General features: G+C 41.1%; 1 protein-coding gene across 3 annotated transcripts in view; it reads right to left on the minus strand.

The window, feature by feature from the left end:
* Window positions 1-1,212: 1,212 nt before the first annotated feature.
* XYLB (xylulokinase) overlaps window positions 1,213-22,494 on the minus strand; it is an 81,002-nt gene continuing 59,720 nt past the window's right edge. For all 3 annotated transcript variants that reach the window (XM_068145948.1, XM_068145949.1, XM_068145947.1), the window contains exons 16-19: window positions 15,908-15,966; window positions 11,985-12,072; window positions 9,729-9,823; window positions 1,213-1,496 (exon numbers count right to left, since the gene is read on the minus strand). In XM_068145948.1, the coding sequence (XP_068002049.1) occupies window positions 1,413-1,496; window positions 9,729-9,823; window positions 11,985-12,072; window positions 15,908-15,966 (326 nt within the window). In that variant the 3' untranslated portion in view covers window positions 1,213-1,412. The remainder of the gene's footprint in view (window positions 1,497-9,728; window positions 9,824-11,984; window positions 12,073-15,907; window positions 15,967-22,494) is intronic.

Below are 22,494 nucleotides of genomic sequence, written 5' to 3' on the forward strand. Positions count from 1 at the left end.
TATTCTTAGGAGAAATTTTATCCTAAGGGAAAAGATACTGGCACGGCACAATGGTGCAGCAAAGTGTTCTCACTTGCACAAGGTGATTCAGGATGTTCACTCAAATTTGGTGACTTCCACACATCTCTATAGAAAGATCTCCTGGCTTAAATTTTTCTCAGCTAGGGGCTACTTAGCCAGAGGCTTACTTTGGACAATAGCATTTGAAGTGAAATAATATCAACAAAGCAAGACAGTCCCCAGAGGATAAAAAGAAGGGAGAGCTACTGGATGCTTTCCCTGTCTCTGGCTATACTGCTGGAGACTGTTCTCAGGAGCCCCAGAGGCCTGAGGCAAGTCAGAATAATGGAGGAGTTTGCCTTGGTTGGTAAGGACTGAGTTAGGGATCAGTTAAGCAATTTGGACATACATAAATCCGTGGGTCCTGGTGGTATGCACCCATGGGTGCTGAGGGAGCTGGCAGAAGTCATTGCTAGGCCACTCTCCAATATCCTTGGTAAGTTGTGGGGCACAGGAGAGGTGCCTGAGCACTGGAGGAAAGCAAATGTCACTCCAGTCTTCAAAAAGGGCAAGAAGGAGGACCTGGGTAACGACAGACAGGTCAGCCTCACCTCCACCCTGGGAAAGTGATGGAGCAACATATCCTTGTCACTGTCTCTAGGCCTATCAAGGATAAGGTCACTGGGAGCAGTCAACATGGTTTTACCACAGAGGAGTCATGTTTGACTAACCTGACAGTCTCCACTGAAGAACACAGTGTCAAACGCCTGGCACAAATCTAGGTAGATGACACACAACAGACTTTCCATAGTGTCATGTAACAAGAATTCCCCTTCTCTGGGAAGACCAGGGAGTCTTTACAGACTTCAATCAGCCTTCACACCACCAGTCTCCACATATTAAAGAAAGGTAGGATTAAGTCAGTGTACTTATGCTTTCTGTTGGTTTCTTGTAGGCAAAGATATAAACATCAGCAAGTTACAGATGTACAGAAAGACAGCCTCAAAAGGTTTAAGCAGAAGCAGCTGTGAAATTAAGATAGGGTGCCAGATACATATGCCGAGGTCTGCGTGCTAGACATACAGAATCACAATTGATAGGGGTAGGTAGAGTGATTCAAGGGAACTGACTTTGTCATCCAGCTATTCCAAAACAACAAGCATGATCTGAAAAGTGCCAGTGAGGAACTGAAGTCACAAACACACAGAGCAGTATCATGCTTTTTTTTTAATCAGGTTTTAAATCACAATGTAATTTTTTTCCAGCAACGCTTTCAAACACAGACAATGTAGACAACCAATTTTTAAAAGAGGAACAAAATGATTTAACAACTCCAGGAAATTCTGAGCAAAGCTTTCCTGATCTTCTCCTTGGAGTCCACTCTTTGGCTTAGTTATGAATTCTGTTTGCTTCTATTTTGCAGGAGAAGGAGAGGTTGGGTTGCAGATAACCTTCTGTTCAAGCTCAGCATATCTTTTCAGAAGTGGACGATAGACCTACAAAAAGCAAAAGAAAAAGACATAAAGATGGCCAGGTTGAAAAAACAGATTTTAAAATCACATTGCAGTTAAAAAACATCTTCAGACCTGAAGGTTTGGGGGTTTTTTTCCCCCATTTTTGCTCCCCGAAATGTCACAGTCCTTTTCACCGTCTCCTTTACGGTTTAATTTTATGTTGTGCACAGGTCGTTCTTACTGTGGCTGCCTACTTGCTACAAGCAGGAGTCATTACTTCCAGAGGAAGCAGCTTGGCTAAAGTCACCTCTCCCAGTCTGACATGCCCCCTCAGTAATAGCTGTTCTAATCACCCAGCCAGAACTCCTGTCCTTGCCTCCCTCCGCTACCTCAGGATGAATCACTGCCTCTGTCCCCTCCTCCTCTGCCTTGCTAACAAGCTCACTGCTACCTTCTAGCATAGTCAAACACCACCATCATAAAAGGTTCTCCTTGGCCAATATGCTGACCAGGGTCTTCTAAAATATACTTCCTACTCCTTCTTCCACCTTCTCATACTCCTCTCTTTGAGCTTCTTCCCTCCTTCACATTCTTCACAGCCATTTTTTCTGCTCCACAGTCGTGCTCCTCAATCCCTGATCCCAGGCCCAAGGGGAAAAACGGAGATCCAGATTCTTTTCACAACCACACTGAGTATCTTGGTAGCTTTTGAAAAGAAATTACTTCCCTAGTCAGAACTCCCCAGGAATTTTTAGATCCAGAATTGTTACATCCATAAAAAGAATCAAGACTCAAATGTATTTGAAACCCTAGATTCAAATATACCCTGCACTTTCGGATAATGGCCATGATCCACGGAGAGGTTTTTTTCCCCCTCCCTACTTCAAATACATCAGAAGACACATTGCAGAAGATAGGCTGCTTGTATATGACCAGGTTAGACAGGAGAAACTCTGAACAGAGCCTATACCTACTGCTGGCCCCAACCCAAAACTGTACTTCATCTAGATCTTGGGGATATATCTGCTTCCTCACCTCCTCTTTATGGTTTTAACTGCCCATCTAATAAAATCAGTAGTTTGACAAGCCATGCCAGGACAGCTTCACTCATTTGCTGGCTCAAGCACAACAAAGGGACTGCCAGGAGCCAGCATGGGGTCTGCTACAGGCTCAAGCAGTCCTTAGGAGAATGCCATAGGGTCATATCCCTGCCACAATGAATCCTAGGGGCCGCCAGTCTAGTCTACAAGCCCTCTGCACTGATGTTATTCATAATCAGGACAGTCTCGCTTCTGGCTCCAGGCTCAGAGAGGTTATAGAGCCATAATGAATCATGCCCAGTAAACTGAATTACTGCTCTCATCAATAAGTGAGATTCAGCATTTAAGTGCTTTTTATCCTTTTCCAGGTAAGATCCACAGCTAACAACTGTGTATTTATATGCATGAAAGAATCAGGAGGAAAAATGTTTCAGGTGTAAACTCTGAGGCCGTAGGAAGAGACAGGGCTGTTCTTGCACAGTTTCATGCACAGTCCTGCAGTAGCTTGAGTGTCTGTAACAGTCACACTGTCTCAGATGAAAGAAAAAAAAAAAGAGAAAAAATTAATTATCACAGTTTTCTCATGTAGGATATAAAGAATTATCACCTTTTGGTTTTCTGTCTCAACTGATCAGAAAACATCCAGTTCCTGTGTTTCCCTCTTCCTGAACAATTTCAGTCTGAGCAGCAAAACCTGGATACATCTCATCATTCACACTTCCACCATGGCAGGTGAGAGCAACTTAAATGGACAAATTCTGCAGAAGGAGCCTGTTTTGATCAACTCCTCCTTTTTACCAACCAGATGTTACAGAAGGTAGAGTACATTTCTACAACAGATTAAATGTATGCAGGGGGAGAAGAGAAGGAGCATCTACAGCAAATAGAATGAGACACTGTTTGCTAGCCAAGGCATCATCAGGACAGTTTTTAAACCCATCTCACAGTGACTGGATTTTAGTGTCTTTCACACATTGAAACAGAGAAAACCAATTCACTCCTACCTCTGCAACAGACCCATTAAGTGAACCTGGGCAAGTCATTTAACATGCATATGCCCCAAGTGCTCTTCTCCACAAGACAGCAATACCAAGAACCAAGGAGATTTATGCAGACTTATGGGGTTAGAAAAGAAAATGCACCACTATTATGAAACACCACATGACTCAGCATGCTATTTTTAACCAACTACATGAGGGCCTTGAGGGCTCAGCGAAGTACATATATATTGTCCTCATGTTGCCAAAGAGTATTATTGCTCTCACTTATGCTAAATATGCACATCAAAGTAAACAAAATATTGAGCAGGCAACTATGGCAATACTGGGAGTATCAATATGTCAAACAAGAACTGCTCCTTTATGCACTGAAACTTCTGGAATCACACCTCACTATTTCTATAAATTTGACAAACCCTAAGTGCTTCTCAGCAAAGATTCAGCACAACAGAGCCACACTGGTAAGTGGGCTCAGGCACTGAGAAAACAGGTTCCAGATTATTTACACAGCAGTATTTTCACAAAATACCCAGCAGCACATTTATTAGAAGGCTGGAAACTATGGTGTTAATACATCACTCTAAATTAAAATGTGTCCAAATAAATGAAGAACCATATTTACTGATACGGTTTCCTTTCCTGTTTATTGGATTTAAGCACTTAGCTTGCTTATTGAGAAAATTCAGGAACTTGCAATAAGCTTCTCAGGCATTAGTGAAAATGAATGCTGCATTACAGACCATCTGAAGAAAAAAACCTCTGCAAACAAAAAATTCAGAATATTCCTTGTACTCCGTTCCTGTTCATTTAGGGTATAAAGCAGCACAGTTCAGAGGACTGAGCCAAAGTCTTAAATTCCTCTTCCTCAGGGAGTTTGGCTGTTAATACCACCAGTACAATCACAGCTGGTAAGTGCAGCAGTACTCCAAGCTTTTCACAAGCAGTATTTTACATGGCAGCTTGACACCAGCTGAAGTCTGGGGCCAAAGCAGGGCAGCTCCCCTCAAGTACAGAGAAGAAAAGTCAAACTGCGCGGAGAACATGGCCTGAGCATGCGCACGGTTGTGTCCATGCAAGATGCTTTACATCTGCAGCAACCAAGCTGCCTCCACAGAACCCCAGGCAACTCCTCTTAAGTGATTCCAGGAGTCTTTTTCCTGAGGCAATTATATAGATTTATTTTTATAATTGTGGTCCAAAGGGAATAAAGAACTCTCAATGATGCATAAAATCTCAGGAACATAAATTCCCTCTTTGTCATAACCTCAAACCTAATATATCAAACCATGATATTTAACAGAAGTAATTACATGTATCACAACATGAAACTTATTATTGTCCATAATTTAATTGTCCTTGCTATATTATGGCCTTTTCCCCTGCTTATCTCCACAGCCTACTCCACAACATCAGCAGTACTCTGATGGCTCCATTTACAAACCTCGAACTTCTCTCCGGGGAATATTTGGCCATACTCCGACAGCCCCACAAATAACTAAGAAAATGGTAATAATAAATATTGCATTGTAGCAGAGACTAACTTAACCTCCCTGGAAAATGCATTCAAATAAACATTATCTGGCTCTCGAGTACAAACAAAATATGTCATCCTCATAATATATCTCACCAGAGCACCAGGCTATGAACTCAACAGGGCTTTTACTCTTTACATTCTCCCTCTAAAAGCAAAACCAGCCACAAATTATTCCTACAAGCGACAATCCATATGGATCCTTCTATCTCCTGCAATGGTATCTTAGCCAATGTGATACAGTATCACAGTATAACTAAGGTTGGAAAGGACCTCGAGTAATACAAAATGCACAAATTACAAAGATGATGCTGGTGATTACCTAATGTTAATCTACCCGAGTGCATGCAACCCACCCTGGATAGATTAAAATTAATCAGTCTCTCACAAACATTTGATAGGTTCCTCTTTTTTTTTTAAGCCCACCTCGAATTACTCAAAGAGATTTGCTTAAGAAATCAAGTTACAGATGATTTATTTTTAAATCAGAGCAGATGCTCACCTTCTTAACACAGAAATAATACTTGTAAAGCAGAGAGAATATGACAGTGTCCTGAAATACTCTGAAGGCTCCTCCAAGGAACCATAGCTCAAACTTTATTTACTTCAGACATTCCTTCTGCAAGCCTATCTTAATCACTTTAACAGGTGAAAAAAATTATTGGCTACACAAATCACCTCCAATCGAACTGCCATCAATGCCGATTATAGTTTTGTGGTTGCATTATTATTACCTACTTTGCACTAAATTGCCAACCTAAACCAATTCTAGAAAACAGCCTCCCCCCCTACAAAAAAAAAAATCTAACTCAACAGAAACATCATTATTTTAAGTCAATAAATCGGTCATTATAACCTTCCTGGGTAAAAGGGTCACTTCTATAAATCCACCTCCTTACAAGGCAATTCACCACTCAAGAGAATGCTAGGTCTACATTTTCCTTTCCTCAATTTTTGCAGGAATAACACCTCTCAGTAGAGTCAACAATGCAGTGAAAGTTCACACATCCAGAGGTAGTGAACTGTACCTTCTCCCTACAAAACTCTACAGGACAATATTACAATAGATTTGACACTAGATCATAGGCATGTGGCTTGTATAAGCGCAAGTCATCAGCCACAGCTAATCGTGCTGTCTCTCATGTTTGTTGGGGGGTTTTGGCTTAATTAACAAGCTAGCTAACCATCTCTCTTTTAGCAGATTACTAAAAGAGATCTGAATTCCAATGCTAAGGAATGGATTATTTCAGTCAACATAAATATTATTGCTCTCTACAACTACCTGAAGGGGGGTTGTAAACAGGCAGAGGTTGGTCTCTTCTCCCAGGCAGCCAGCACCAGAACAAGAGGACACAGTCTCAGGCTGCGCCAGGGGAAGTTCAGGCTGGAGGTCAGGAGGAAGTTTTACAGAGAGAGAGTGATTGCCCATTGGAATGGACTGCCCGGGGAGGTGGTGGAGTCACCATCACTGGAGGTGTTCAGGAGGAGACTTGACAGGGTGCTTGGTTACATGGGTTAGTTGATTAGGTGGTGTTGGATGACAGGTTGGACACGATGATCTTGAAGGTCTCTTCCAACCTGGTTTATTCTATTCTATTCTATTCTATTCTATTCTATTCTATTCTATTCTATTCTATTCTAATATATTGCTCTGGATTCTCCTGGCTTTTCTGTCATGCTTAGGGCTTCTGAGTAATCTTTCTCCTTGGAGGAGATAGTGGAGGGGAGGTTCCAAAGACATGGGATGACTCTAACTTTTGCTGTTCATCAAGTTAACTCACAGATGGCTGACTTCAGCTAGCCTGGTTGAGTAAGTGACCAAAGAATATCACCCTGATGGTCACCACCAGAATCTCTTACAACCTGTTTGAGTATTGACAGCATTAGAAACCATCTGAAATGAGCCCCTACAACCGACAAATATACTGTGAAATCAGATTCAACTAACAGACTTAGGGTCATAGCCACAGAGAAGGATTTATCCTCCCTGAAATGGTCTCTGCAAGGTAGATCAGTCTGCTACAGGATAAAAATCGCATTTTTGCTAGGCAAGTTGGAACTTACAGGACTTCTGTTTCCCCTAACTGCTAATTCATCACCCATCACAAGCTCTACATTCTCCACCTTGTGCCTTTATTCTCTTTTACCTGCCTATCAGTTTAATTCAACTAGAAGAGGTGGCTTGTGTGCCCTGCTCTCCCTTTTTGAAATCACATTCATTATCACAAACGATCCCTCAGCAATCAAAGAAACACTTTTTGCATTTTTGGTTCCTGGAAGCCCCCACTGCGTGCATAAGCCCTGGCAATGAAGAGGAAGCTACATCAAACTGTTGTGTTTGACCTCTACCTATAGGAGGTTTTCCTCTCTCCAAAGATCTAACACATGCTGTCTCCAACCTATACCAGGAAGAAAGGATGAAACCAGAGCAGATTGCTGTGCTATGACCTGTTTTTTCTCCACCCTGCCAAGATTCAGCTGTAGCTGTCCAAAAAACGCAGGGAAGTGGTCTGGGGAATTTCACATTGGTTAGCCAGACTCTTTCAGAAGAGCTCCTCAGCAAGACAGAACCTAACCTCAGGATGACTTTGAAGTTTATAAAAAGAACTGTCATTTAAGTGAAGGGTTTTAACCTCACCAGAATGAAATCGGATGGACAGGGAGATGCAGCTCTGTGAAAAACAGAATCAAACCGACTCATCACATTATGAATTTCTACTGCACTGTTCATGCTAATACACTGTATTAGTGACAGGCCCTCTGGCTTTCTGCAGTTTCACAGCCATGAAACTAGCCAAGGAATCCACCACCCACTGCAAAATTGTTAGACAGGAAGGGGGGAAAAAATAGCATGGAATATGTGATTGCAAGAAGAAATGGAATGAAGCTGAGAAGCTATGCTAAAGTGCAGGAATGGCTATTCCCTCACATGCTGTTTGGCCACTACCTTCTCTATCATCCAGTTCTATCTGCTGGGGCAATAATTCACTGCTGTGTATCATTTGAAATCAACAAAAAGATGTGCTAGGAGAGCCAGGTCTAACCAAGTGGAAAAAGAAAAGTATTGAGGGGGAGATAATTAACTCTTCTACCTTCCAGGCCATTTTAGGCAGACAGTAGTATAGGAAGGGGTAAATGAATTTCCCATTGATCTTTCCAGGTAGGTTAGTTTGGCTCCTCCAGGGATACAAGGTGCTTGCTGCTCTTGCAAGGCCCCTGTGAGTGACAGCTGTATGCCCTGCCCTTGAGTTTTATAGCTGAAGCAGCACTGAGCAGGTCAAAAGCAGGTCTCTGAGCACTCTCCACCTCCACAGAAGCCAGCCTGGCAGCTTTTCAGCAGACAGCGTTTTTGGGGGGGGGACACGGCAGCAATGTGAGGTTGAGTCAGACACTGGGGATCTGCTCCTGCAGTGTATTCCCTGCAGAAGGCTTCAGCTGCAGCACACATGACACAGGCCATTGCTGTTAATTATTTTATCTTTTAAAATGAGGGGGGAAGGTTGAGTAAATGAGATCAGATCAATCAAGTTTAAATTATTCAATGTCTTAATATTTCTGAAGGGGACTTCTATTCGATTACTGAGCTCCTCCATCTCAGTTAATAATTAAATAATGTGCTGGCAGGCACAATGCAGCATGATCATTTCTATTATTACTCATGATGATATCTGGTGCTCCACTACACATGTAGCTGGGAGTTAGTAGTTTTGGCAGATCATTAATTTCCCAGTTTAAATAAAAGCTTTAAAACCTTGTTGCCTGTAGTGAGGGCATATCCAGATCTCATAAATGGAGAGCATTAAGGCTGTGTTGAGGTAAAAGAAGTTTCTGCATAGCTGTGGACAGAGTTAGATTCAACTCTGGTTATTTAAACTTGTGTTTTCTAGGGATTTTGCTGTATTATATTGTTTATTTATTACTGGATGTTGTATTTCAGAAGCTGTTGTGTACACCAAGGCCTTTGGCTCCTGACAGCAGGAAATGCAGGGCTGCACTGGAGGGCCTGAGGCAATTTCTTCCTTGGTTGGAACCACATAGTTAGCAACAATGACTACTTTTGGTTTACCTAAATGGCCCCACCAGGAACAAGCTTCACCTTCAAATGTGCTAAAATTCCCAGGATGGACACAGTACAGAGGACTGGTCTCTTCCAACCTGGCCTGGTCTATTCTATTCTATTCTACTGAAATGCTCCTAGTTGGCATATTTTCTAACTGGGAGCTACAAGTGAAGATAAACAATTCCTGACTACTGTTTAGGATCAGACAGGAGGGATTTTGGGGGGATGTTTTCCAAGATGCCAGAAAACAGCACCACCACACCCTTTTCCATGCTGCTTGCAGCAAACAAAGCAAAACTGTTTTGTCAATATTAATACTCAGCTACAATCTGACTGAGGTGTAGCCAAAGTCGATTCATTTTACAGGGTCTTTTTCTGTCCCTTAAAGGACAGGTTTTGCCCTCTCACCACACCCAGTTAAAAATAAATCACTCTCTCAGTCCTGGATGGAGTCAATCAGATTACTGCATCATTGCAACACAAAAGATCTTCCAAAAATCAAATCTATCTTTACAACAAGGAGTAAGAATTGTGTGACCAAATGTTTCTTAAGCTGTTCTATTTTACTAGAAGAATTAGTAAACCACTACACTTTAAAGCAAACAGGAAACCAAGAGGAAAAATGGAATTCCCCAGCTTGCTCACCTCCTCAGCCCCAGCAGTTGGAGTAGCAGCCAATCTAGGTGCTGGTGCTAATTTCACCACATCAGCAAAGGACACATCCATCTCAGCTACAAGCCCTGCAATGAGAATCAGAATCCTGATCAATGCAAAAAGCACGATGAGGGATGTACCTTGACTTGCTGGCAAATTAATACATTATATTGATCTTCCCTGGTCAGGTCAGCATTCAGGATTGAAGGATAAATGGCAGAAGATCTTACATTCCTCCGCACTAACCTGGGAAGCGGGGACTCTGTGATTGAGTTTTTGCCAATCACTCAGTTCGTACCCTGGAGAGTAGGTAAGCAGCAGAAATGCTACTCAACAATATCAGTAATTATTTATGGTTACCACAATACAGTAAACAGCAGTTGAAATGTGTGGAAGCAAGGGATTCAAGGACAAAATGTGCTGAAACAACAGAAGAAGAGAAGTGAAAACACTGTCAAGAAAATATGCTAGAAATGATTAAACATATTTATAAATAAGGAAGCAGAGTAACAGGGGAGTTCTGTTACCACAGCATTTTGCCTTGCAAGTGAATCACAGCATTGCAGGAGCTCCTTCACACCTGGTAACAACCCCAGGCTAACTGTAGAACACCCTACTGGCAAGTGTACACTGTCATACAATTTAGGAGCCCTTTGCTAATAAAAATGAAATATTGATGGCAAGTCTCCACTTTTACTCAATTCCTTTGCCTGGCCAAGAGTGAGTCAGCTGAAGGCATCAATCAAAAATGCCATTTAGAAAACACACACAGCAAGCCCCTGGGGCTTGGCTGGCAGAGTACCTGAGCTAAGGAGTCCCTCTATCAGCATGGCACCTGAAATCTTCACTCAAATGCTCTGTCAACCAAGCCTCAAGATTTCATATGCCCAGCTGGCAGAGGGAATACACATCTTCCAGACACACAAACTACCTGTACAAACTTTTAATGATGGTTACACATTTCACATGTGTTCAAATACAAGGAACTTGCCTGCAGCATTAGGTGCTGGGAAGCTGTAGGCAAAGTTTGAGTACAGATTAAAACAGTTTGGCAACTTGGCCCCCAAGGTGGATAAATGATCCCATTGTGGCTTAAAGCAATCTAACAGCACTGCTTCCACTGTTCTGCAAAAGTATACTTTGCCTGACAGAACCCTTGTGTCTGTTCTGGAAATAAAGAGGAGACCATACTCTGTGCATTAAACACATCAACTAGAGTTTTGGCTGGGCAATTTTCTGTGCTGTTTTCAAATGCAAGAGAGCATGTAGACTTCAGATGCTATAATGTGACAGCAGAATTTGCTTCTAAAATTAAAGCTTGGCTGATTTCTTCTGATGCCTGCTGTTGTCTTTTCCATGCTTGTTGCAATCTTACATGAACTTGTACAGAAACTACCTCTGTCTTAAGGTCCAAATCCTAAAACTTCTGATGACAAAACCTGCTATTAACAGAAGCTGGCCTAAAGAAGGCCTTCAGAACTTGACAGGCACACCTTGATGGTTTAGTTGTACAACATTAGAAACTATTTTAAAATCTATGAATAAAATTTCCTGCCTAGGATTCAACTAATGGCCCACCCTTAACATACACCTGCATGCACTGACAGATAGAAGTTAACTGGCACTTTAAAGCTGGGACTTGGCCTGTTGAGTCACAGTGTAATGTCATATGGCAAGCAAAATGACTGGTCAGCCTAAGAGTATCCTCAAGATTTATGCTTTTAGAAGACAAAGTGTACACTCAAGCATGGAGCTTGGGACACCTTGCCTAACTTGATTTACTTTACAGTATCACTGGTCCCGCTGTCCCTGCCCTCTCTGATCATCTTTGCTAGGACTGATATCTCATTTGGTTTGACCATTTCAGCAATCCAGTTTACAGCCTCCTCCACAAACTGGGGCAGCAGGCTACACCAGCACCTTCAGTTTGCTGTACTCTTCCAAGACCAGCATATGGAGGCAGCAACTCAACACATTAATAACTTAGACCTTGTCCCCTCAGTATCAGCAGTTTCCAGGCCCTATTCCTTGGTTGAGAAGCAGCCACCAGACTTCAATTATAATGTAAATGTTATTCTTGGGCTGGATCCAAGTGCACTAAGCAAAAACTCTTCTTTGACCTCAGTCACCTTCCAGTCAGATCCATGCAGCTTTATTCTCCCCTCATTTTCAGTAATGTTAATCCCAAGTATTAAGCAACTGAAATTAAATGCCCGGAGCGCTCAAAGTATCTCCTTACAGCCTTACCATGAATTGCTCTGTAAGCGCCTCCCAGACAAGCAGAGTTGGCAGTATCAATGGTGTACACCGGCGCGTTGAACACATCAGACAGGACCTGAGAAGTACCAAACTATCCATTAAGCACATCCATGAAAGCAATCCCCTATCACTGCTTCAGAAAACAAATAACTATGGCACATCCCAACCAAGCATTTGGGTACCCACAAAAAGATCCAAGCAGGCAAGAAGTTCTGAAATTGTCACACAACAAGGTATTGGTAAATCCAAGCTACAAATACAACTGCAGCCAGGAAACAAAGCCCCATGTCTCCCCCTATCTCTTTATTACAAGTTCAGAGGACTCCAGATTCAACCATCATTTCCCTCATAAGCCCACACAATCAGCCTATGCCAAAGGCTTACATCAGAGCAGGTTGATCCAATCAGGAACTCACAGCTACTGCCTGGTTTCTTCCATCATATTTATGTCTGAGCCAAGTGGGAAGGAAGAAGAGAGAAACCAATAATGGTTCCTCAGTTCTCAACTTTGATAAAAGAAAAGTTGCAGCAGTATGAAGGGATGCTAAGCCTGTCTTTCTCAGCTTCATCACTCCCATCACACTAGGGTTAGTAGGAAGACGACCTGGGAACTAGTTACAGTCTCTGCACTTACCAGGAATGTCCCTGTTTTCGAGAGATCCTTAGCTATGAAGACAGACCAAGCCACTTCTCAACTTGGCTTGAATAATACAAAGAAAATTCTATAGTCAGTTTGTTGAGAGTATCCAACAAATACTGAAATTACTCAAGCACACATTTTTCTGCACTGACACCAGACATCTCACGCTCACCAAGTGCAAGTGGTCCTCCCCACAGGGTAGTTTCAGGCAAACAGGTACAGAAGGGGGAAAATGAAGACATATTTGGATAGGCACATGGGAGATTCAGTAACTTTTTTCCAAAACCATTGTCAATAAACTTGCCATTTTGGTTTCATCACCTCCAGCACTGCAGGGACCCCTCAAGCTGTGCAATGCATGAAGTAGGTAAGAATTGTGATTTACCTTGTGCTGGTTTTATTACTTTTGCCAAAGGGAACAATGTATCACCCTATTTACATCCATAAAATTGACTCTAAAATAAGACCAGAGTGTCCAAGAAACAGAACCATTTGGATTAGTGATCTGCAACCCCAATTCAGGAATTTACAGCCCTATTCTTATGAGGCCCTGAGGCTCATGAACAGATAACTAAGAAATGAAATCTATAGATGCCATAGGAAAAGAAGGGGAGAAAAAAAGCAGTATGTGACATTTCTAAAGGATTTTGCCTCTTCCTCTGAAGGTTTGTGGGGATTCTGCAAACAAAAACCTCTAAAAATCATCAATTGTTGCAATTTTAAACAGAATTGCCTGGTTGCTCAGTAGAATACAATGAAAGCCTGAGCTTATATACTTTGAACACTCTCTCATGGTAAGACAGCCAAGTCAGTATTGCCTAACTTCACTGAGCAAGCACTGAGCAGTACATGAGTTTCAATGCTAGAAGACAAATGGAAAATTAACCATGGTACCTATTAAAAGACCCCTCTGGCAATGATAAGGTCACAGTGCTGCTTCCTCTGCCCACTGAAGACTTGATGGGGTGCTTGGTGCCATGGTTTAGTTGTTTAGGTGGGTTGGATTGGTTGATGGGTTGGACACGATGATCTTGAAGGTCTCTTCCAACCTGGTCTGGTTTATTCTAAAGGTTTATTCTGCCAGCCAATACTATCATACTGTTTCAGTACAGTCCCCATTTGCTGCTTCATCTCATCTCCAATAGGTATTTCTTGTCTTAAGTTTGAATTCTACCCTCTGTCAGACAGGTCTGTTTTGGGTTTGGCATCTCTGCAGAGCTTTATACAATGCAGCTCTACTCTACACTGAATGCTAATAAGTGCTGTAACACTACATATAACAACTACCTTTTGTGCCACATTATCACAAAATTAAACTTATTCAAAGCCCATATATTTAGCAAGTCACCTGAAACTGTGGTCTCTCTCATTAGGAATTTTAGAATAAATTGTTGGAGATTTTACTGTTAAAAATATTTCACTGTGTTTCATGTGGCCATTAATCAAGCACTAGGTATGTTATAAAAAGCTTCCCAGAACTGTGAAGAAAGCTGCCCTACTATATTACCTTTTTTTAAACAGATTTCCTAAGTTGCCTCCTTTGAGGTGTAAAATTTAGGAGTTACTGAATGTTGATTAATTAAATGATAGTCTCTGGTAGCCCTGGAACAAATGATCCAAAACTGACCATGATAGGGGTGAAAGCTGCTATTCTTCATGCAACTGATATGGTTTCTGAGGCTTTGATTAAATGAAAAAGAAAGGTCTAATTAAATAGTGATTGAATTAAGTGGATGACACTGTATTGATCATATTATTTTAAGACACTTCTAATGAGTTTTAAAAGCAGCTGTATTCTTAGACATGAAGAGCCAGCACCACGGCCACCACTCTCCTATCCCCATGATTTCTCAGTTATGTTGCAGAATTACATGTTACAAAAGCATTCAGTTCTCTGCCTTCATTTCACAGCAAGAAATGCTCCTGGCAGCTAAACTGGAAATAGAGCTTTAAAAACCAAACTCATCTATTAATCCAATCTCTTCCCTGATGTATTCTTAGTAGAATTACTACAGTAGGAACCAATGTTTTAAGCAATTAACTTATCACTTAATTTTGCAATGTCAAGTTCCTAAGCAAAATAACCAAAGCAGATGAAGAAGAGTGACATCTAGCAGCAAAACATGCCAAATGTGTTGTGTCCCAATCAGCTGTACAACCAATGGTTATACAAACATCTTTTAGATGCCTCAGGAGAGAGCTTTTTTGCTTTTTCATTTCAGCTCAGGTTGCATAGAGCACATGAGCTTCCTTTTGTGTGATCAGAGCTGTCAAAGAGTAGGATGCATAGCTGAGGCTGGCCTCTAGACTCTCTCTAGATGATGGAAAGGGATTGGCGTGTCCAAAAAACAATTCATCCTGTGTGTTGACTAACTTTGATGCAAGACTTACCCTAAGATTGATAGGTGCCTACAAGCATCTACTGCCAGGCTCAGAGTTTGCACCTCTAGTCAAAAGGGAGCTCCTTTGGACAGGACACTGACTGTCGAGGCAGTCAGTGGAATACAGAAGGTTGTGTGGCTCATCCAGAGGGAGACATCTACATTTGGTAAGTTAAAACACCATACAGTTTCCTTTGCACTGTGACTGACTGGATCTCTATTACAGGACTAGCAGATCTCAATGGGCAGAAACAAAGAACATGAAGGATTCTGTTCTTTAGACAGGCAAAGCATGTTAACCAGGGCTGGATGTGCAGCAACAGTGGCAGCAGATGAAAGTGGCAAGAGGGAGACAACGCAGAAATGTAGCCTTCCTCCAGTATGTGACGTAATGCTAATAAGTAACAGATACTCAGAACAAGGGCAGGGTCTGGGTTTTGTTTGTGATTTGCTATTTGTTTAGGGTGGGGCTTTTTGAGTGTTCAACAAAAGCAAAACCTCCCCCCCCATTTTAAATCCATGGTCCAATTTTGATCCGAATGACAAAAACTACAAAAAGTCAGGTACTGTATCAAGTCTCTTCCTGATTCCTTTGCTGATTTGATGTAACTGATGAGACTCTGAAATTTCCAGTGCTTCAGATACACATCCATAAAACTACTCAAGTATAGAAAAAAAAAAAACACAACCATTTAAAGCTCAATGCAAGATTAGCACTGGGCTAAGATTTCCACACTAAATCTGAAGAAAAGCTCCACAGATCTGCAGCAGACTCACATCCCCATATCCACACCTCCTTGCCCAGCTGCAGTGATTTGGATTCAGTACATCAAAGTAAAAATGCAGATATAACTACAAGTTCAGATCAAAATATTTAATTTTCTACTTACCTGCAAGATCTTTTTATTGTGGGATGCACCACCAGTAGCCAAAATCCTTGTTCTGGGCACTGCAATGCAATACAATATATAGATCAGACTGAAATATTGTCATATTGTCAGGATTTGCACTACTGAAGAAAGCACTAAGAACAAGGAGGTGGGAGTCAGATGGTCTGGGATCTCTCTACCTCTAATTTACCTTCTGTAGAAAAGGAGATAAGACTAATTACCCACCTCTCCAAGGCACATTAGAACACCTCCTCAGAAGAGGCAACATAAATATTGCAGATCTATGATTATTACAGTGCTATCAAAGACAGGGAGATTTGCAAAGGAGATATACAATAAGAAGCAGTATTATCCTACTGCAGCTCTGGTCTGAGGTCAGGTTCGTTTGGCTCATAGCTGTATATATACAAACTGACAGATAACCTTTAAAATCAGCAGTATTTTACAAACTTATCTCTTCATGAGGTGTGCAGCCAGAGTTCACTGAAACCTGGGTAATCTCTATATGCTTGAATGACAAGGAAGTGTGTCAAAAGGTAATTAGAGGTGGCCTAAGACACTTCATAAAATAATCATTTTTAAATAGCCTTAATATTCATCCAATGCAAACTCATGAGGGTGTTCAAACCAAACCAAACCAAACCAGAACAATTAACCTGTATTCTTTAGTCCTTAAAGAAACCCACCCTTCCTTCTCACATTCTGGAATGCCTGCCCTGTGCCTCCTCTGGAGCACAGCAAGCAACAGGCCTCACATCTATCCACGACCACAATTCAGCAAGGCATTATAAACATGAGTACTCCAAATGATCACACTGAAATTCTTCAAAGGCTTAAAACAAAATAAAGGCAAAAATACTTTGATAGCATTTCTTTAACATATTTCTTTTAAATCTAAACACTTAATTACCCTGATTTAAGAGAATAATACGTGATACCATCATGCATATCCTCCCAAAAGGAGAATTTTAGTGCAGTTATTGTTTTGCTATCTTAACCTCCTTTTTAATAAAAGCTGAAAGATAATTGATTTCTCAGAAGGCAAAGTTGGTCAACTTATGCTGGTGCCATAAATAACTTATTATCATTTATCCTTATAAGTATCTTAATGACAAAAGCCCTGAAGACAGAGTTAGAAATAAAGAGAAGATGCAGCTCCCCATACCAAAGCTAGGTGCTCAGGTGGAGTCTAAGACCCAGACAAAGCATTGCATGGGGGACCCTGTTTTACTGATAAATTTAATTTTATTTTCCTCTTTGGAGGATATTCAGTGATGCACAAATTGGGTTTTAAAAGCCATTAGGATCTCTGTCAATGTCAGTAAACAAATAAAACAAACAGCAGAGTGATTCCTCAGGGGAAACAAGTTTCAATTATGCCAACACAGAGTGACAGATCTCTGCCAAGATTATCACAACAACATAATAGCACAGAAACCACTGAAAAATAACTAGTAAGCCTCTGTTCCTAGAAACCAAACTGAACTCTAAATGATTTGCCTAGTAGACACAATTCTGTCCTGCTAAACCTTGCAGCAAATATAAATTCTTGTGGAACTACCAAATCCAACATGAAAACACCACTTTTCAGAGACAGCCAGCAAGAAAGAATGAGAAACAAAACACATTTGCTACACTTCACAGCAGCTAGACCCAAAGAATAAAGCATGCTTGCTCCTCACTGCCTCTGGAATGGGGCCTAATAAACTGCTGGGCTGTATAACATAATAGAAAAGTGGTAAAGCCCAATAGCAACCTTCCCTGTGAAAACAGCAAACATATCTTAGCTCAGCTGCTTCCTGCATGCCAGCTCTCTGTCTTAGAGCTTCTGCTCCACAACTTTCCAAACGTTTTTCTGTGTGCTTTCACTGGCTCTGTAACTGATAGGCTAGATAGAGCTGATTTGTGCCTCCTAGCTGACTCCTATGCTCCTGTAACAGATAATGTCTTTGCATCACCAATCAAAGACTGGACGGGAGACTTACTCCTTGCTGGGTCAGAAGATTCATATCTTGACTACATTATCAATTAATGCCATAAATGTCATCCAGATACTTCTATACAAATAAGTTAACATGAGAAAAGTAGGGGTGAATTTGCAGAGCATTAGCTGTTTGGAACAAACCACTCATTACTATGCATTTACCCAACTATTAGTTCAGTCAGGTATCTACCAAGAGGGGAACAGATCTAAAGTTTAAAACTGTTTAGCACTTTTCCTTGATTGTCTGCACACCCATCTTAATCCAGACCAATTCCTTCATAGCAAAATGCTAAGAATAATTTAGCATATCACTAACCTACTTATTAAAAGAAACTAATTTGATTAGCACTGTGAAGTTTCTAATGTTGGTCAGACATGGCAAAATGTAAACTAGATCAGCTTGCAAACACACACAGATGGACAGGAAAATATCCCCAAACCATATGCTGAAGCTACACAAAAGGCAAAGCCTTTCATTCTCCTCCACTTCAAATAATGAGAATGGTTTGCTTCACTGAAACACATCCCGGTAAGTAACAGCCTAGTGAACCCCAGCCATCACTGTCTGACAACAGAATCTGAACCACTGTACTGGTGGGACTGGTCCATCCACACCACATGGAAGAGTGATCTTAGGTGAAACCAGTGTGCTGTTTCCAGAGGCAGATCTGCACGTGGCCAGAGCAGAGAAAACAGCTTCCCTGGTTAAGTTTCAGACACCTCTTAAAGATGAAGAATAGGTCTCAAAAAACTTAGCTGCATTTGGTCAATTTTAGGTTTACCTCTTATTTCAGACTCTCTCCAGAGGGGGAGCAAAATGCATTGATCACCTGTTTCAGGGATTGTCTTTTTAATGCCAATATTGTGTGCTTTACTGAATGGTGGACATTTGCTCTGAGATGTGTAATTGGATACATCTTATAAATAAATAAAGCCCATCATTTATGTATACAGGGGCATTAACAAAGACATTGTCCATCCATCACTTACAGCGTTCTCAGCCAGCTGGGTTTGAATCTGTCACGAGCTACCATCTATCCCCTATGGCAGTGCACAGAAAAAAATTAAAATACAATGTTGCTAAAAGAAATAAATTAAAAAACTCAAACAACCTTAACAACTGCAGCAAACATAATTCATGAATTCATTTTTTCTTTGACAGTTGAGAGAACCAGATTTAAACATCCTTTAATTGAAAGCTCCCTGCGTGGTACCTAACCAACCAGTTTACTTTCTTCCTATTTAAAAACTAATGATATTTTAGAGAGCTGATACAGGATTCTAACCCCATCCAGAAACCATTTGCAGCTGCATGTGGCATGGTGGCATCCTGCAGTATCTGAGTCTTCTACAGACCTATTATCTGCTGTGGAACACAGCAACTGATTTAATGAAATTCAGTTAAAACAACAATTCCCACTGGAGAGTAGAAAGAAGACCCAATAAAGAAGTCCACTTATGTGAGAAGACTAAGCATAGTCACTGTCCCTGGAGGTGTTCAAGAAGGGATTGGACATGGCACTAGGTGACATGGTCTAGTCATGAGGTCTGTGGTGACAGGCTGGACTCGATCTTTGAGGTCTCTTCTAACCTTGGTGATACTGTGATAAGGTTCTTTCCCCACATAGGGCTGAGAAGTCATCCCACACTATGGATGTTACTACTCACCAAACAACCCACATTCTGCCTCTCATGGAGATCCAGCAAGAATTGAGTGATGTTAAAGTTCATCTCCTGGCTCGTTTGTGGCCAAAATACTGCTTTCATTGGAAGGTATGGGGTGGGGGGGTGGGGGCCAGAAATCTGTCACTGAGACACAAATTACCATTATTTGTGTTTAGCCACTGTCAGTGGTCCCAGAGAGACTCAAGTCCTGCATCACTGTATGTTTACAAAGACTAAACTGACACCTTCCCAGAAAAGCCAGCAGTTTCAGCAGATTAAGACAACAAGTGAAAATGCAGACTCAAAGAGAATTGCCTGACTGGGCTCAGCAAGAGAGGCAGTGGAAGCAGTAACACAGGGCGGGTCTCTCCTGAGCAGTCCAACATTCCCTCTAATGGTCTTGGCACATAACTGTAGCTATTAAGAAAAATAATCACATAAGCAAACTCACATCAATCAGAAGGTTAGTGCTGACAATTAGCACCAAAAGTCTGCTGCCACACCATTCATGCAAGGAGACTGGAGGCAGAAATTCAGCCTCCTGTTGCACCAGGAGTAGGGTCAGATCAGACTGCCAGCAGGCCTGGATGCTGAAATCGGTTGGGTGACTCCTGGCCTCAGGGATTTTGGATCTGGCCATACTTCAATTGGATGGTAACAATGTGCTTGTGTTCATCCAGAATTTTGCTGGCTCACGCACTATGAAGTCCACAATCAGAATGTGACATTCCAGTTTGAGGCTGAAAACTCAACTTTTTCATGGAAATTTGCAGTAATGCACACCAACTTGGTCTGGACCCCAAACTCCAGGCACTCGCTGACTTTCAAAACTCCTAAAAGACATTTCCAGGCTTCATCCAAACAGCTTCATAACGTCTTTCTCATCACAACTGAATCCATAAATAAAACAGAACAATAGAACATGCATTCAAAAAGCAGCTGATTATGCACATGAACCCATGCCAGCTATAAGCATGATTGCGAATAACTGCAATTTACAATTTGCAAGCAACGAGGAAAGAATCAGCCCCTCCTTTATTTCTCTGATTAACTCCAAATACTATAATTTCAAAGAAAGTATTTTCTAGCTTTTTCATTCAAGAAAAACAAAGCAGAAATATGTGATTATTTTGTCCCATTTATAAAACAAATGTTCCAAAATCATCCTCCTTGCATATTAAGTCTTCTAAAATTCATGCTAATCTTGCTTATTCGTATAAAGACTGTGAAATTAAACTCCTGCTATGGTAAAAGGTTTCTCTTGTCTAGATCCTTTTAAGTATGAAAATGTAGAAGGTACTGAGCACCCTTTTACGTCTCTGTGAGTTCCAGGACTGGGTCCAAAGGCACTGGCTTCTCTACCTCATCATGCTGCATCACTTCTGACATCTCCAAGTACTTCACAACAGAGGAAAAAAGGCTGCCACAAACCTGCCTTCAGCATATTAGACAATATCTACCTGATTGAGGCAGAAGTAATGCAAACTGGAACACAGCTTTCTTTTCTATTTTCTTTAAATTCAGACCAATACAACTGTCTGAGTGAATAGATTACAAGCTTGAAGCCAGATGGTCAAGCAAATTGATCCACCTTTACAGTTCTAAGAACAAGAGTAATTCATAGAAGTTATTTAAAACCCTCTCTGTACAAGCGTTTCTGACTTTCACTTCAAACCATCAGCTATTTTATTGCAGAGAGAAGTAAGCCATATTTGCCATAGAGGTTGGCTGCTGCCTTTCTTATAAGCTAAATGTTCATATTTTGCAACATGCTTTAATTTCACTGAGGGGTTCAACTGCTCAACTGTACCTCAGAAATTTTCCAGGTGTAGAATTTAGCCTTATTTTTTTTTAAAATGCACTGCCTGGGGAAGGAAAACAACTTTTAAGGACAGAATTGATCATCAGCCTTTAAGGCTACAGCTACTATCACACCAGCTGTAATTCAACGGGAAAAAAAGCCTTGATTTTCTCAGCAGCAATGACAAATATGGCTAATAATCTTGACATTCATGCTACTTCCATAAAGTCTCTACAATGATGTAGGGGAGGACAGGCATATTTTTTTCTTGCTCACACTGCTATAAGGCCACAATAATACCACTAAAATGAGTGGATATGCACAGACCAAAGTAAAACAGTCGCAATGGTATCTGTAGTCAAGGCTCATATGCTACTGACAGTTGAGGTCACCTTATGTTCTCCAGAAACTTCTAATAGCAGAAATTGTTCTTCATGAGGATGCTGAATTTGGTTTTTCCTAACAACTTGCTTCAAGAGAAACAAAACTTTGTACTTCATAATGCAAAGCTTAAAAACAACAAATCATCTAAGTCTGAAAAACCTCTTAGTCTAGCTTACTTCAGATCTGAATCTGAATTTAACACTGACATCTTTTTGATGAATTTCAGGGGGGAAAAAATAAACAAAAGAACCCTCATATACATAGAGTCTCTTTTAAAAGCACTTTAAATTACTGCAGATCATCCCAAAAGTACACACAGACTGAGATGTGCTAGAGGAAACAAAGAGTTCTCAAGTTACAAACCCACAGACAATTCAACTTCATTGACTTCAGCAGAGTTATACAGCAAGGAAAATTTTGCTACATGAATGGTAAAGACCTCCTTGGGAACAAGCAGATCAATAGTCATAACACTGCTGTAACAGACATTGACACACTGGTAACTAGACCTAAAATATTTGCACTTCCTGTAGCAATGCTGCAGAGCTGCAATTGCTTAGCAAGTTGATGTGATTGTTTTATTTCCCCTGACATACATTTGATAGAATATTTTGATGAAGCCTGGGATGAATTCAAATGCTAATGTCTAAAAGGGGGGGGGGAGAACCCACAACTCAGCACTGGGGGGAAGGGGGAGGGGAGTGGCAAAAAGCATCATATTCAGACCAAAAGTTTTTTATAGTTCAAGGATGG

This window comes from Melanerpes formicivorus, unplaced genomic scaffold (assembly GCF_026170545.1).
Source record: "Melanerpes formicivorus ecotype bairdi unplaced genomic scaffold, bMelFor1.0.p_v2 SCAF_13, whole genome shotgun sequence".
Classification (NCBI taxonomy): Eukaryota; Metazoa; Chordata; class Aves; order Piciformes; family Picidae; genus Melanerpes; species Melanerpes formicivorus.